This window comes from Neomonachus schauinslandi, chromosome 6, assembly GCF_002201575.2.
Source record: "Neomonachus schauinslandi chromosome 6, ASM220157v2, whole genome shotgun sequence".
Classification (NCBI taxonomy): domain Eukaryota; kingdom Metazoa; phylum Chordata; class Mammalia; order Carnivora; family Phocidae; genus Neomonachus; species Neomonachus schauinslandi.
The window spans coordinates 100,271,378-100,287,878 of NC_058408.1; the positions used below are offsets into that span (position 1 = coordinate 100,271,378).

Genomic DNA, 16,501 nt, shown 5'->3' on the forward strand with positions numbered 1-16,501 from the left:
AGCTGGCTGCACGGGGTGGGGACGGTGGGGAGCGAGGAGTGATCTCCTGTGTCCTTCCCCCTTCCACTAAACAAATAAAAGCCGAGCTGTCGCAGCCCCTCAGGCAGCCACTGGGGGCCCTAGCCCCGTGCGGGGAGGGCAGCGCTGCCGCTCCGGGACCCGCGGCTGCTGCCTATCAGCCTTCTCATCGCCTCTCCCAGCTGGAAGAGAATTTAATCCACCGGCCTCCTCTCCACATGCACTGGGACTCCTTTTGATGTTCCTCTTTATCTCCCTTCCCAACAAAATTGCCCCTCAACAGCTCCAAGAGGGCCTCCTGCCTCTGCCCGCCCTGCTCCCTCCCTCCCAGCTCCAGTGAGCAGCCCTCCCCTGGGCCTGGCAGTGAGGGAGGGGCAGGCTCTCGCCCTCCACCTGCCTGGTCCCTGACCTTGGCAGAGGAGCCTTCCCCTGGGCCTCGCTCCTGCCCCTGGGAGAATGGGGGAGGAGCCCACCTGTGCCCTCCCGGGCCAGTTCTTTGCTTGCCCTGGGAGCAACATTGTGCAGTGGGAGGGGGCTGGAGAGCTGGGCAGTTGAGAGCTCACACTGTGATAGAGACAGAACAGACCCAACTTCAGATCCTTCACTGGCAGCTGTGAGGCCTGAATGAGTTGCCCTCCCAGGCCTCCCTTTCCTTCTCCAAAAAGGGGTGCACTGACGCCGATGTCAGTAAAGATTCTGGTTAAGTCACGTGCAGCACACAGTTGGGGCTTGATAAACAGAAGCTGTCTGGCAGAGGACTGCAGTTAATCGGGGTTTTGCACCGCTTTAGCGAACGGGATGAATATCACATACATATCCCATCCCGAGGGGCTCACAGTCACAGGTCAAGTCCCAGCAGGACTTGGCCCTCTGGGCAGGTTCTGAAGGGGGCAGGCTGAGCATTTAATGGGACTTAGCCGGACGGTTGCCCTGGGGTCTCAGGGCCATGCAGGGCTGAGTGAACGTCCAGCCAAATCTAGAAAGGCAGGGACCTCATTCCTTGAGATGCAGAAACCTGGCCTGAGGGGCCAGTGTTCCTGCCCGTCCAGGTACCCGGACTGAGTCCATACTGAGCTCAGCCCCACCTTCCCAGGCATCTCTTCCGCTCTGGTCTTCCGTCCGCCCCCACCCCCGCACCCCCACATCCCCACATCCCCATGGGTGTTTACTCTGCTTTCTCTCTCCAGCTGCTCACACCACACCTCCACGGTCAGTCTTCTTCCCTATTCTCAGATTCACTCCCTGCCTTGCCTTGCTCTGTCCTGGCAGTTCTCAAACCTCAGCGAGCATCAGGACACCTGGAGGGCTGGCTCCACAGTGCTGGGCCCTGCCCCTGGTGTTTCTGGATGGTAGATCTGGGCGTGGCCCAAAATATGCATTTCTGATGAGGTTTTTGGTAAAGCTGAGCTACTGGTCCCTATACCCCACTCGGAGAACCACCACTCTGCCCTAGGGGTTCTCACCCTTGGATGCACATTAGAATGAATAACATGGAGAGTGTTATGAGGTCCTGAGGTCTGGCCTCACCCACGTCTGATTTGCTTGGTCTGGGGTGCGACCTAGGCATGAGGATATTTTAAAGACCCCTCCAGGAGATTTTGTTGGGTGGCCCAATGGAGGACTCCGCTCTGCCTCTCCCCTGCTCGCCCCTCTGGATTCCTGTGGGTGCCGCCCAGCCCCTGCCTGCCCCCGCTGATGTCTTCGCAAGCCTGGCTGCACAATGTGGTTCCCTAGGGAGCATCACAAACTGCAGCTGCCTGGACCCCACCCCGGCAGGTTCTGACCCAGTGGCTGTGGGCATCTGCGTGTCTGAGTTTTAGAGCCACGCTGGTGGTTCAGATGTGCAGCCCCGTGAGGAGGGAGGGCTGCCTCGGTGTGACTTGCACTCACTGCCAAGTTCACCTTCCTCATTTTCACCAGTATGCATGTGCTTCAGAGGTTAGAGTGCCTCCCCATTGCTCACGAGGGCAGTGCCAGAGCCCTCCAGACGGTGCCTGCAGTGGGACCCCCGCCCCCCAGCCTCCTGCTATCCCAAAGATCTCACCAGCCCTTCCCCACATGCACCCCTTGCAAATCAGCTCACTGTCTGCCTCCTCACCGATTCCTCATTCCCGCTCCATGCCTTTGCGAGGCCAGCGGGGGTCCCAGACCAGCAGTGGCAGGGCAGGCGGCCCCTGAAACTTGTTAGAAGTGGAAATTCTCAGGCCCCAACCTACCAAATGAGGGAGTCCTGGTGGTGGGCAGCAGTCTGTAGCTTAACAAAGCTTCCAGGTGCTTCTGATACACGCTAAGGACCGAGCTCCGTGTGTAAAGCCACTTCCTCCACCTGGAATCCCTCCTCTTCTAGTTCATTTTCCCTTCGTTCCTAAAGCCAGTTCAAACCCCCCCCCTTGGGGCAGCCTTCCTGGCGTGGCCTCATCTGCTGGCGCTCGCTCAGATTCCGCCCTGGGGTGCTCAGCGTTACCGCCTCCTTTTGCTCAGGGAACTCAGACTGCACTGGAGCTGCTAGTGGGGGAGGCCCTGACCCCACTTCCCTCGGCCTAGACGGCACCCCGGCCTGGGCTTTTATCCTCACTGTGCTGCCAACAAGCTGTGCAACCTTGGGTGACTCACTCAACCTCTCTGAAGTCCATTTCCTCTGGAGGGGTTTCCAAGATCCGGTGTTTCTTCTTCTCCACCCCATGGCCCGTGGGAAGAGGATCGCACAGAGGAGTGGGTGAGGAAAAGCTGCTGAAACCCAGTGACTTCTTGAGCTCCCACTGTGTCCCTGCTCTGCTGTGGGTTTACCCTGCCTGAGGCCTGCTCTGTGGGCTTGAGGACTCCCAACATTCCACAGTAACCACAGAGGATAATTCTGCGGTTATTCTGAACGGTGTCTGGCCAAGAGCAGGTGTTCGGTGTGCTGTGCTGTCGTCGTTAATATCGGCCCCCATTTGTACACTTCTGGAACAGTCTCCGAGACCTGGATCTAAGTGACAAAACCCCAGCCAGAGCGATGCGTGTAGCGTGCTGCTGTTGGCGTCAGGGAGGGGAGGCCCAGAAACCTAGAGCTCGTCGTATTTGTGTGGATTTGCTGGGGAAGAGACCCCGGGACAGGGTGTGGTGATGGCCTCTAGAGAAGGCTGTCCAGTGGCTGGGCCAGTGGGGACAGGGAGACGGCAGCGTGCCCTTTACACTTTTGAACTATGTGAAAAATTTTCCATGTCTGTATTTATCATGTCTTAATGTTTTCTGTGTTAGGAAGATTAAAATGTGACAGTGCTTGGGGTCGTTTTCCGCAGGGGTTTGGTCCAGGCTCCTGGAAGGAGGACATAGGGATGTGGCCCACCCCCCACCCCACCTCCCTCTGGGTGAGGACCGAGTGTGCTCAGGAGCCCTAGTACCTCTTCCTCTGCTTCCCTCTCCTTCCTCTGGGTGTGGGGCCCATCAGATACGAAGGGGGCTGTTCCTCTGGAGCAGGGTGTGTTCCTAGGGTCCACTCGACCCCTCTCCCTTACCCTGACCTCGGATCTCACCATCTTTTTCTCTCTGGTTCCTTCCTCCTCTCCGTACCTTTCCGGCTCCTTCTCTGTCTCCATACCCTTTGACTGACCGACTCCCACTGACAGAACTTGGTAAGTGAGCCTGGGAAGGGCAGGGGCTGGGGAGGCCGGTGGGCAGCGTGGGGAAGGGGTTTCAGGGGGCGTGCTGCTCCACGTGCCCTGGCGTAGCTCAGCCGGCCCCCACCTTCTTGGGCCTCCAGGTCCCATGGTGGAGGGAGAGGTCTTGGTGTCACCTGCTCAGAGCTGTCACACTCTGCCGGTCTTGGCTATTAGTGCCCCTTCGGGCATTTAATTGGGCCTCCATCTGATGGATGGATTCCATGCCAGGGAGAACTGAGGACTCCACACGCTGACAGGGCCGAGGGAGCATTGCCTGCACCGTCTGCAGGAGCCACTCTGGGTGGGGGGCTCTGGAGGCCCTGCTGCTTGTCTGGACCCCGAGATTGGCAACACTCCTGTTTTGCCAATTTGTAATTGCAAATAGGAAAAAAAAACTCAAGAGACTGATGGGTAAATAATAATATGTATTCATTCCACAAATATATTCGACCACCTGTGGGACAGGTCCAGGGCTGGAAGAATCTCATGAACTCTTAGGCTTCACTGGGGGTGCCCTTTCCAGCCTTGCCAGGATCATCCCCTTCTGACCATGGAAAGGCTTCAAGGTGGCCTGGCTGCCCCCGTCACAGCAGGAACAGGTCTGGAAGGGATCCCTGGGCAACCAAGAAGAGAGGCATGCTTCCTTTGCCAGCCCTCGGTTCCAAAGAAACACGTACACAGAGGGGCTGTGCTGGGCACTGGGCCAAGGGTGATGAGCAGCATGGGCAGGAGGACATTCCCTCCTGGTGCTCACAGCCCAGGTCTGTCACCCAGTGAGCATCTGCAGTAAGGGTCAGGAGAGGTCTCCACGGGTTGGTTACAAACCATAGGCCATCTACCTAGGTTGAAGGAGGCTTATTTGGGGGTAATTTCCCCCCATGGGGGGTTGAATCCATCGCCGAGCAGGCCAGACTCTGGGGAGTCAGTAAGCCATGTCTCCCACCTTCATCACTGGCTCTTTGGACTTGGGGGCTCGGGTAGCATGGAGACCTCACACCCTTTGTGTCAGAAGGAGCTAAGCCGTATCTGAGGGCTCTGTGAGCTCGGGCCCTGTTAGAATGATCAGAAACACCTGACTTGGAGTGAAGCACACCACCCCCCACACCTGAAATTATGGGCTGCGGCAGAGCCCATGGAGGACCCTGCAGCTCTGAGCTACCTGGAATCCAGTGTCCTCTGGGCTACCGCTAGCTGGCTACAGGGTGGGGTCCATGGGGGTTCACTTTGCCATTCAGCTGGGTTATTCCCTTTCCATGTGTAAGGAAACCAGTGTTCTCCCTGACTGACCTGTTCCAGAGGGAGGGAGGGGAAGAAGCCGTGTTCTGCTCTGTCCCTCATGCCCTCTCCTGCCCATGCCTGCCGGGGACACATACTTGCTTCTCTCCCCTCCTTTCCCATCCGGCCCTCTTTCCTGTCTGCCTGCTGGGTCTTCCAGCTACAGATCCTCCCCAGCTGGGACTGAGGAAGGGAGCAGGAGGTGGGAAATGAACCGAACCATCTGGAAGGGCTATTTGGGGGCATCTGAAAGGATATCAGAGGCAAAAAGAACTGGCGGAGACTTCTAGCGGGCCCGGATGTGGACAGAAGGCAGGGTCTGAGAGCCAGGCCAGGGTCACCCAGAGGAGGCCAGACCACTCTGGTGTGGGGTGCAGGCAAGCCGCACTATGGACCCTGCCCCTCCTCTACCTCCACCACACCACTCTGCTCTGGACCCTCCGCCTCCTGAGCCCTTTCTGACTGGTTTCTTCTCCATTCTGCCCCAGGGCCTGAACAGCATGTTCGAGGTGTACCTGGTGGGGAACAATTCCCAGCACTTCATCATCTCCCCCACCTCTGTCCAAGGGAAGGCAGACATTCGCATCCGGGTGGCCGTCCCCCTGGACTATGAGACTGTGGACCGCTACGACTTTGACGTAAGGCCCCCTCCATTTTTCTTTGTCCGGTGGGAGGCTTTCAGGGGAGGCAGAGGGTGACACCATCTCCTTAAACTCCTCCTTCCACCTCTCCCCATTTTTCCCCTGTGTGGCTCTGACTCAGGAAGCCCACTGAGCCCATGGCAGGGGCTGGCTGAGCCTCCCCTTTTCAAGGAGGACAAGGAGGTATCTGGGAATTGAGCAGCATTTTCCCAGGCACGGGCACAGCCCCGGAAGCCCATAAGGAGCCTCACGGCCCAGCCCCCGCCAGCCCAGCCCCCAGCAGAATCCGTGCCCACCCTGGCTTCGGAGCCCTGCTGGAGAGACTCCCATCACTGGGATGGGCAGTGACTCAGACAAGAACTCTGGGTTAGGACCTGCAAAGACCCCAGGGGGACTTATGGGGACAAGGCTCCAGGAGCATGTGAGAGCTCACCCGGGGCCCCCGCTCTGCACACCCAGCTCTTTGCCAACGAGAGTGTGCCTGACCACGTGGGCTATGCCAAGGTGAAGATCACCCTCATCAACGAGAATGACAACCGGCCCATCTTCAGCCAGCCACTGTACAACGTCAGCTTGTACGAGAACGTCACCGTGGGGACCTCTGTGCTGACAGTCCTGGTGAGTCCTGCTCTTCCACAGGGCCACTGAGCTCTGGGGAAGAGCACGGGGAGGCAGCCAGAGGGCTTGGCCCAAGAAACGTGGGTGGTCAGGGAAGGGGGTGCCCCTGAGCCCCCAGAAGTTGTGGTGTTTGTGTATTAAAGCATCTGGACTCTCTATGACGGGGCTGCCATGGTTGGGGCAACAATGTTGAAAGAGGACCAACCAGGAGGAGGTTGGAATTGGGCCAAGGACACTGGTTTTCTGCCTTGTCCCTGAGAGGAACCGAGCCTAGTTGGGCCAGGAGCCCCGGAAGTGCCCTCTAATGGGGATAGGGACCAGCCAACTCTGAGGAGGGCCACCCTCCCTCTAAGCACCAGGGAAGAATGGGCTCCTTGAGGGTGCCTGGTCACCCCCAGCTGCCCTTGGCTGGGACTTTGACGAAGGGCCCCTTCCAGTGTCCATTTGTATCAGTCAGTACTCTTGATGGCAAGGGACACAAACCCTTAAGTGGTTCAAGCCAAAAAAGGATCAGCTCATGTAATTCAAAGTATAAATGATTTCAGGCATAGCTGTACCCAGGCACTCAGCAGGAATCTGACTTTAGCACCAGGTGCTTTTTTTTTTTTTTTTTTACATTGACCGAGAGGAACACCAGCACCCCAGGATTACTTCTTACCAATTTATCAACCCTAGTGGGAAAACCATATTCTTTTTCAGTAGCTCCAGCAAAAGTCTCAGAGCTGATTCTCCTTGCTGGGCCATCCTGGAACCAATCATTGTGATCCTGATCTAACAGAGATGGGTCACACTCTTCCTAGTGGAGCCAGGGGTTAGGTCCGCTCCATCCAAATTCTATGGGCTGAAAATGGAAAAGGGGCTATGCCAAAGGGGCTTCTGTTAGCAGAACAAAGAGGATTGGTTGCCGAGCAGATCAAAGCGGCAGACGTGTGTGACGTAAGCTCAGCTCTTACGCATAGTAGGTGCTCAATAAATGTGATGGAGTTGAACTCACTGTTGCCATTCTCTGCCCATTCTGAGGACCTTGGGGTCCTCGCTTCCATTTCTTGCTCCCTCCTTACTCCAAGCCGAGAAATTGCCTGCTGATCCCAGGCCCCCTACTCCACAATGTGTTTACTCTTCTGACAGATGGTGTGAAACTATACTGAGCCCCAGGCCCTTCCCATCTGACAGTTATTAATACTTCAAACAGATGTTTAGCTAGGCGGGCCATCAGACATAAACACTAAGTCAGCTGTGGCTGTCTCCCTCCTCGCCTGCCTCCCCAGGCTGTGGCCCCCCTGGCTTCCACCAAGGTGCTCCTTGTAATCAGTCACCTGGTGCTTGGGGCCCCCCTCCATGGATCCTCTTGCGGCCTCTAGGGGCCCAGCCAGAGAGTGAGTGCCAGAGGCTTTGGCCTTCTGGACCCAAAGAGAGACTGCAGCCCCCTCTCCCCCCAGCCACATTCAACTATCACGGTGAAGGACACCCAAACGGCCTGTGTTTTGGGCCCCAGCCGGCCTGGGACCACATGGCAAAGAGTTCAGGTGTCAGGCTTGTGGGTGTCCAGGGATTCCCCCCTGGTATTCTTGCTGGGGTTGGAGGTCTCACTTTGCAGTCGCAAGTTCCCATGGCCCTGGGGAAGGGTTGCGGAACCTAGGGAACAGGGGTGGGGTGTGAAGGGTCAGAAGACACACCTCTTGGCTGGGGGCCAAGTGCTGGTACCAAGGACAATGTGTTAGGCCCAGTCTCCTCTGGGGCTGCCACTGGAGAGTAGGTGCTCAAACTGGGTGTTCTCAAACACTAGAGCAGTTCCTGGGCCGGCGTGGACCCCTGCCTGCTGCCTACAACCCCTTCTCCAGTCCCTCTCCAGATGTTTAATGGATGCATTTAGCCTCCTCTGAGTGTCTCTCACCTGGTCAGCCTCCAGTTCCTGAGTCTAAGCCTTGCCCACCTCCTTCTCAACCCCCCGGCCCCAGGGTTGTAGGATTGTGCAGATATAAAGGGGCTGTTTCACCCAGTAATAAGCTCTGGTACCAGGAATGTGTGCCTACAGGAGCCCAGGACCTCCCCGGAAACTGTGGGCCCTGCTTTCCCCGCCTTTGCTGTGTGCTAGTCTATCCACGTCACCCCTGAGGGCCTTCGTTTCTTCATCTGCAAAGTGGACATGAGACCCCCTAGGCTGCTGTCAAGAGGTGTGAATATTGGGTGTGGAAGCATCCCCTGGGCAACCCCTACTTATCCAACATCATCTCCCAGCGCTCTAGCGGGGAGCGGGTTGCGTGGCCACACCCGGCACCCTGCCCAGCCTGACCTGGCCTCCCCCCGCCCCCTGCCATTTCCCAGGGTCAGCCTGATCTTTCCACCTCTTTTGCTGCAGGAGCAGCTGAAGTTATAGCTGCCTGCTCAGGGACTGTGAAATTCCTTCTCCATGACCTTTTCTAGGATGTTATTAAAATGTTTCATGGGCAGTTGTATCAGGAAAAAAAAAATTATGAAGAAAAGGAAAATGTTTTAATTTGCACCGAGGGCTGGGGCAGAGCCTGCTGTGAGGGGCCTCCCCAGCCCTCACCCTGGCACTGGTCTGGCTTCTGTGGGCTCGTCACCCATCCTGGGGGGAGACAGCAGTTTGACAGGGGTGGGGAAGCTGGGAGAGGAGGGGCCATCGCCTCCAGCCTGGTCTCCCAGCCAGGTGGAAGGCCTGGACCCTTGTACCTCCCCGCTCCCTGGACCTCCCCCGGCCCAGGTTTTGAGGCCCTTACGGCACCCTTGTTACAGCAAAAGGAGTTTCCACTGGTGGAGGGAAAAGAGTGGGGGCCCAAGGTGTAGAGGCTTGACCTTGAGCACCGACTCTGCTCTCGACAAACCTTGGGTGACCAGGGCAGAAGCTGCTTCTCTTCTTGCACCTTATCTGTACAATGAACAAGATTGGGGTGCCTGGGTGGCTCAGTCGTTAAGCGTCTGCCTTTGGCTCAGGTCATGGTTCCAGGGTCCTGAGATCGAGCCCCACATCGGGCTCTCTGTTCAGCAGGAAGCCTGCTGCTTCTTCTCCCACTCCCCCTGCTTGTGTTCCCTCTCTCGCTGTGTCTCTGTCAAATAATTAAAAATCTTTAAAAAAAAATAAATAAATAAATAAAATGAACAAGACGGACTAAGATGTGTCCGCAGTCCCTTCCAGACCTAGTGCCTGGGGTGGTGACGCCCCGAGCTGACCTCTGAGGGCCACAGTTGCCATTGCAGTAATCAACTCTGCAGCGTCCCTGGTGAGCCTTGGCTGGAAACAGGCACTTCACACGGGCTGTTTCCAACCCCTGCACATGCTGTCCTCATCTTACAGGTGAGGAAACCGAGGCTCAGGGCCCCAGGGCCAGCAAGCAGTTGAGCTGAAATTCACAAGAAGACCACCTGACCCTGAGCCATAGGCTCTTAGCCACTGGGGCTGCCCGGCCAGAAGGTTCTGTGTTGGACCGCTGAGCCCGTCCTTTCAGTAACGCTCAGAGCTGAGGGGAAAGAGAGGAGCTGAGGAGTGCTCTCCGCAGGACCCAGGTGGACAGGCCACAGGGCAGCTCCAGGCCTTGTGTCTCTGGGTGACACGCGAGCCCCTCGGGAACCTCTGGCACCGTCAGGTGAATTTCTGGTTCTGTAGGTCCCCAGCCACTGGAGGGTCAGAGCTGAGGGAGCTCCTTTCACTGATGAGAAGACCAAGTCAGGGAGACCAGAGCACTTGGCCCGGGAAGCACGAACCCCAAGGCAGCCCAGAGCTGTCTTCATGAGGAGAAGCTTGCTGGAAGGCAGGAGGACGCAGGACAGACGTCAGTGTCAGTCAGAGCCAGTCCTCTGAAGGGTGACCACGCAGGGGAGGGATGTGCAGGGGCACATGCGCCCACATATGTTTGGGGGTGCACGTGAGGTACGCTTGGGGGGGTGTGTGCACGCGTGCACCACGCAGGCGTGTATGCGGCTCCATGTGCTCAGGGGCGTGTGTATATAACACACACGTCTGTGTTCATGAATGCCTATAAGAGTTCCTATATCCTGTTGGTGGCTCCCCATCCTCTAGGCTGTGTGGTTTGTCCCCCTCTCCTGTCCCCAGGCTGCTCTGATTCTCACCTTCCCATCCTGCCTCCCAAACTGACAAGAGTCAGGTGGGAAGGCTGTGGGGTGTCTTCTTCCTGGGCTTGGGGCAGCCCTTCAGCCTGTCCAATTGGTACCTGGTGCCTAGCAGGTTTTCCTGGGCAGTAAGAAAGCAGTCCAACCATTTGTTCATCCGACAAATGTTTTTTGAATACCTAGTGTGTGCCAGGCACGTGGCCCTGAGGACCGTGGTGATGTGAGTCTTGCCCTCAGGAAGTTTACAGTCTCCTGGGAAAGCCTGATGTTAATACTAAGAAAGGAATCTTCATTACTTGTTATTATGGAGGGATCAGGGAACAATGAACACCTATAACAAGACATCTGACCTTGACTGGAATGAGAGAAGGCTTCCCTGAGGAATTAGCAATTGAGTAGGCATTAATAGGTGAGTGAGGGGAGGGGAGCACATTGGACAAAGAGGGAATAGCATGTGCAAAGGCCCTGCAGCTGGAATATAGAGAGGGGGAGGTGCTCTGTAGGGAGGTGGAGTTCCATTCCTATGATGTGGACAGGGTTCAGCCCTCTCTCTCCCTCCTGGATTGCCACCCACCCCAAATAGAACCATTGGGTTGCTGTTCTGATAGTGAAGAAATCTGTATCAAACCATCCCCATTCTTGCACCTATTCCATCCTGGTGGCCCCTGGCAGGCATTGGGAGACCGCTGAGAGAGGTTGTACCTGGTATATGCAATGAGCCAGCCTGGCCTCCTGCAATAGGGAGCTCATGTGCCCAGATTTATTAGCTCCATCAGAGAGGGATGCTGAGAAGGAACAGCAGCTGGGAAGGAGGTTATTCCCAGGGCAGACCTTACTGCCCTCCAGGGTCTTCTGTCCCTGCTCCAGAGAGCTAGGGCACAGCAGGAATGGGCAGAAGATGGACTGTCAGATAAGACAGGATTCTTCTCTAGGCACAGAAATCAAAGCAAGAAGGAGAGGCATGTAAGCACCTTGACTGGGTGGGCATGGGACCCAGTTTGCTCAGCCCAGGGACAGAGAGCTACCCCTTGGCTCCAATGTAACCTTGTGGGAGCTGACAGGCATGGTTCCTCTCTCTCCTCCTTGCCCCTCTTCCCAGCCTGTCTTTGGGAGACTGCTAATGTCTTGGGCAGGGTCGTGAATCCATTTCTGCTGTGGGCTGGCCACTCCTTCTCCACGTTTGGCTTCTTTCCCATCAGGTGGGGAAGGTCGCACCTGCCCAGCACACATGGCTCGGTTGCTCAGAGGCCCCAGTGTGGGTCAAGGGCTTACAGTGGTCCACAGCGGTTTTTATCATCAGTGGCCTTCAGGAACCCTGATCCGGCTGCCCTCTACCCCTTCAGCCTGTGCGCAAGCCCAGCCCTGCCGAGATGGGCCCTTGGCAGGCCCCTGAGCCTGTGTCGTCTCCGACCTGGGGAGGTGCGCTGAGAGGTCCTGCCTGGGAGGGCTGCTGTGAGAATGGAGTGGGACAGCTGGGGAGGGCACTCAGCACCGAGCCCGGCCTGCAGCATACTCAGAGGAAGGCAGATGTGGCAGGAGGGTGTGCGTGCGGCCTGGGCATGCGCTCAGGGACCTGGATTCGGAAGGCCCCACACTTGGCCTGATGCACTGCTGTCACTGTCTTGAAATTCTTCATTTTTGAACGAGGGGCCCCATGTGTTCACTTTGCATGGGGCCCGGCAAATTACATAGCTTGTCCCGGCTATAGGGGCTTTATCATTCCCTGCCCACAGGCACGCCCTTCTCCGCTGGTTTCACACGATCCCACACTCAGCACTCAGTTCACGCCTGCTTTGTGGCGTGCTCTGAACGAGGACCCTCAGAGCTTGCTCGGCTTCCTGTTGCATCAGAAACCACCCAAACTTGGCTGCATAAAGCAACAGCCGCTTTCTGACCCTCACGGGTTGGGTAGGTCAGGAATTGTGGACAGAGCTCAGCAAGGGGGCTCTTCTCTGCAACTCCGGGTGTGGGGGTGACCCCAGCAGCTGGAGGTGTCTCCCGCCCGGGTCTGGTGCCTGGGCCGGGCCCGCTGAAGGACTGGCTCAGCCTGACTGTCACAAGCACCCACACACGGCCTCTCCCCATGGGGTTGGCATTGCAGACACAGGGGTTCTGAGAGGGAGCACCTCAGAGGAGGCCTCTAGGGAAAGAGTGTCCCAAGAGAACCAGCTGGAAGCTGTGTGGCCATTTCTGACCCGGCCTCAAATTCACCATAGTCCTTTACGCTGAATTTAATTGGTTATAGTGAGTCACCCAAGCAAGTTCACATCAAAGGCAAGGGAGACACCCCCAGCTCTCAATGGAAAGAATGTTAAAGCATTTACACAAATGTAGCTATCTTGGGACCAGTTAGAGCTCCAGTTCAATACCCGTTCTTCCCAGCTCCCCTGTGTGCTCTGCACCTCCTTTTCCTTGGCTATTCTCACTGCTCAGGGATTTCGTGGCTCATGTCCTTTCCTCCCCACTGCACTGGAAACTTCCCTAGGGCAAGCAGAATCTGGGGATGCAGACCCCAGCCCAGGAACAAAGGCAGGGAGCTGGGAGGTGTGATGGCCACCAGATTCCGGGATCACCCGTCTAATCGGGGCATGAGATTGCAAGGTCAAGGCTGAAATGCACCCAGCCCCTCAGCCTGGCTCTGTGCACAGGTGAGCAGGAGCTGACCCTGCTCCCTTGGCTGCTGCTGGGCAGAGCCGGGTGCCCTCTGTGAGCCCGTGTGTCTCCACTGCAGAAGCCTTACCCACCGTCCCTCCCAGGGCAGAACTCCATGCTCTCTGAGGCACAGGGGAGCCCCAGAGGCAACTACCATCCTCCATTCAGTGACTCTTTATCGAGGGTCTAGAATGACAGCAGTGAGCGAGACGGACAAACATCCCCATCCATTCCAGGGGCAGGAGACAGAGGATGAACAAGTAAGCACAGCGTGTGACAAGTGGGGAGAAGAGTCATTGGGAAAAGTAGAGCTGCGTGGGCAGGGAGCACCAGGGGTGGCGTGTTACTGGGGGACCGGGGGAGACACATCCCTCACAGAAGGTGGCAGTGGATAGAGGCCTGGAGGAAGGGAGAGGCGGGTAGAATTTGGGAAGGAGCTGCCGCAAGCTGAGGGAGTTGCAGAGAGAGACTTTGAGACAAGAGCCTGGGGGTGTAGGTGGAGGAGAGGTGGTCAGGAGGTGACTGACGAGGACAGGGAGCCCATCGGAGGGGACAGCCAGAGAGATATGATGAATCACAGTGGTGGCCATGTGGGGAATAGGCTGAGGTGGGAGTGGGGAAGAACGAGGGCATGGAAGGCACCAGGGTGGAGGCTGGGAGGGCAAGTGGGAGGTGACAGCAGAGGTCCTGCTCAGGTCTGGGCTGCCGCTTTCCCATTCCCCCCAGGCCCAGCAAGGTCCATCATCCATCTTCATCTCCACCTGACCGCCAGGTGGGCCCTGCACCTTGGCAAGCACCGAGTGGGCAGACACTGGGTAGGAGTCCTGCCTCAGCTTCTTACCAGCAGGTTGGCCATGAGCTAATAACTTTCTTTCCCTGGGTTTCAGTGTCATCCTCTATAAGATGGGGAGAAGAATCCCCACGTCAGCAGTGTTGCGGAACAATGTATGGAGAGGTGGTGGTCCAGGGCCCCCGCATAGCTGAGGCTTTGGTAGTCATACCAGCACCAGCTGCTTGCCAAGTGTCCAGGGCTCTCCGTGCTGTTCTAGATCGGTGGCCTTCTCCCTGCTTCTGATAGCATCCGTTCAATTTGATTCCATCATCATATGAAGCTGCTGACAGAAATTGCCACATGAATTATTAGTAAGTCTGGGAGATAACATGACCTGACGAGCGGGCCTCATCCTGATACTTCGGCAAAACCCAATGGAGACGGGCAGGTCAAAGCAGGGAAGAGCCAAAGCTGGACTTGCGGAAGCCGGGCCACCTCTTCCACCTTCCCCTTCCTGAGAAGGCCCCCCCCCAACCACCACCTGGTGCTGTCCCTGCCCAACCCCTCCTGACACCTTTCACTGCGGGCATCTTAAGTGATCTCATTGTTCTCCAGTCCCTTGAGACAGGAGACTCCAGCTGTGCTTAAACAGAACAAAATCTCTTCCAATTTCCCCACCGTTTAAAAGAAAATTGAATATCTGCAGCCTGGGCAGGGGATGGGGGGGTGAAACACGTGCACATGCATCACCCCAGCCCCGCTCCCAAGCTGGTCGGCCTTTGTACGTTGTAGGCACACCCTCCCCCATTCGGGGGGTGTCCAGGCTGTGCTTGTGGCCCCTTTAATCTGCTCTTGGGTTCATCTCCAGTTGGAGGGGCTGGTGTGGGGCCTGTCAGGTGCCAGAGGAAGCAGAGCTGCGGTGATTGACGGGCTGAGTTCCTCTGTCAGGCCTCAGTGCTCCTCGGCTGTGTGTATCTCTTTAATCTAAATATCAATCCGTAAAACCCAAATGGGATACGATGAGAGGTAGGACAGGCACTAAGGAGAGACAGACAGCACACAGCTGGCTGCCGTCTGCCCGCCACCACCCAGGGCTTCTGGAAGGAGCCCTTCATGGCAGGGCAGGTGTGAGGATGGAGAGTTGCCCGGCCCCCCCCCCCGAAGTGATTACCCTGAACCTTGTTTAAGGTCTGACCATTTTCGGTCATTCAGTCACTCAGCTACTTGACAAATTGATGGAAAGCCCCCATTGCCTGCCAGGCCCTTGAACCCTCCCTCACTGGTGCCTCCAGAATCCCCCATCCTTGACCAGAGCAGCTCTTCCACTGACCTTTGCCCCTTGACCAGAAACTGAAAGGCCAGGCCTCGTGAGTGGGTGTTGTGAGCACGGCAAATGATAAACCCTGTGCAGTAGATTCATCATCTCTTCTGACAGCAATGGATGCCCAGAGAGGTCAGGCCCCTGCCCCGGGTCAGCCAGCTAGTGAGTGTCCAAGCCAGGATTCAAACCTGGGTCTGTCCGACTCCAAAACCCCCGGGGCCCCTCTCCTGTTTGCTGGTCTCCATCCAGTGTCACCCCACACTGGGCTCCAGCCTCTTGCCGGAGTCAGCCAACTCCAGAGTCCAGGGAGGTGGGCGGGGCGAGAGCCTGGGATGCAGGAGTTGTCCGGTTACCGGATGACCTTGAGCAGGTCCTTGGCTCCAGGGCCTTGGTGTCCTCATCTGTAAAATGAAGAGGTTGTGCTGGACACTCCCTAAGGCCCCCTGTGCTAACAACGTGTGACAGCCTGCCCCCAGAGAGTCCCCCACCTGCACCCAGAGCCAGCAGTCCCCTGCACTCTGTCAGAGTCACCCTTGGGTAGGTTAGCTGCTGACTGCTTCTGCTCAGGCAGTTGCTCACAGGACACCAGAGCAGAGAAAATGGACCCCCTGGGCGAAGGGACATCAGGTAGCTGTAAGAATGGCCAAGGCAGAACGAGTTCATAAATGCAGTCAACCAAATGCCTGCGCACAATCCACCTGTGCCCTGTGCCGGGAAGGTTCTGGGCCCTGGGACGGGACGACGGGGGCAGGATGGGCTCGGAGCAGTCCCCAGGGCCTCGGCCTGAGAGCTTGTCCAGGGAGTAGTTGGGAGAGAAAGGCCGAGGGAGGACGGGGCCCACAGAGGTTTAGGGAGAAATTAAGCCGGGCCTGTGCATTCGGGGTGGCTTAATCTTGCTGCATAATCCCTGTAGGACGGAATGACAGCCGTGGTTCCTGCTAGCTGCTTTCTGGAGTGGCTCAAAGTCCCTATGCCCATCGGCTTTAGTGTTTTTCCAACTTTACTATAATCCATAATAAACACTACATTTAACTTCATACCCAGGACCCACACACACATCTATATCTAGAACAAAAACAGTACTTTCTTACCACATGTAATAACACACTCTAGTATCATATTCTAGATTTGGGGCTCTTTTATGAGAACTTTTTAAGATCTACTCTCTTAGCAACTTTCAAATGTACCATGCCGTGTTATTAACTATAATCGCCATGTTGTACATTTTGTCCTCATGAATTATTTATTTTATAACTGGAAGTTTGTAGCTTTTGATCCCCTTCACCCATTCTGCCCTCCTCCTACTCCCCACCTCTGGCAACCACACCAGTCTGTTCTCGGTATCTGTGAGCTGGGTCTTTGTTTTTTTCAGGTTCCACATATAAGTGAGATCATTCAGAATTTGTCTTTCTCTGTCTGACTTGTTTCACTTAGCATAATGCCCTCAAGTTCCGTCCTTGTTGTCACAAATGGC

General features: G+C 56.5%; 1 protein-coding gene across 2 annotated transcripts in view; it reads left to right on the forward strand.

The window, feature by feature from the left end:
* The window catches only part of CDH23 (cadherin related 23), a 365,329-nt gene that overhangs the window by 198,017 nt on the left and 150,811 nt on the right, over positions 1–16,501 (forward strand). Inside the window, exons 11-13 of one of the 2 annotated variants that reach the window (XM_021699647.1) lie at positions 3,627–3,632; positions 5,423–5,572; positions 6,035–6,193. In XM_021699647.1, coding sequence (XP_021555322.1) covers positions 3,627–3,632; positions 5,423–5,572; positions 6,035–6,193 — 315 coding nt within the window. The remainder of the gene's footprint in view (positions 1–3,626; positions 3,633–5,422; positions 5,573–6,034; positions 6,194–16,501) is intronic. The other variant, XM_021699649.1, reaches the window with a different exon arrangement.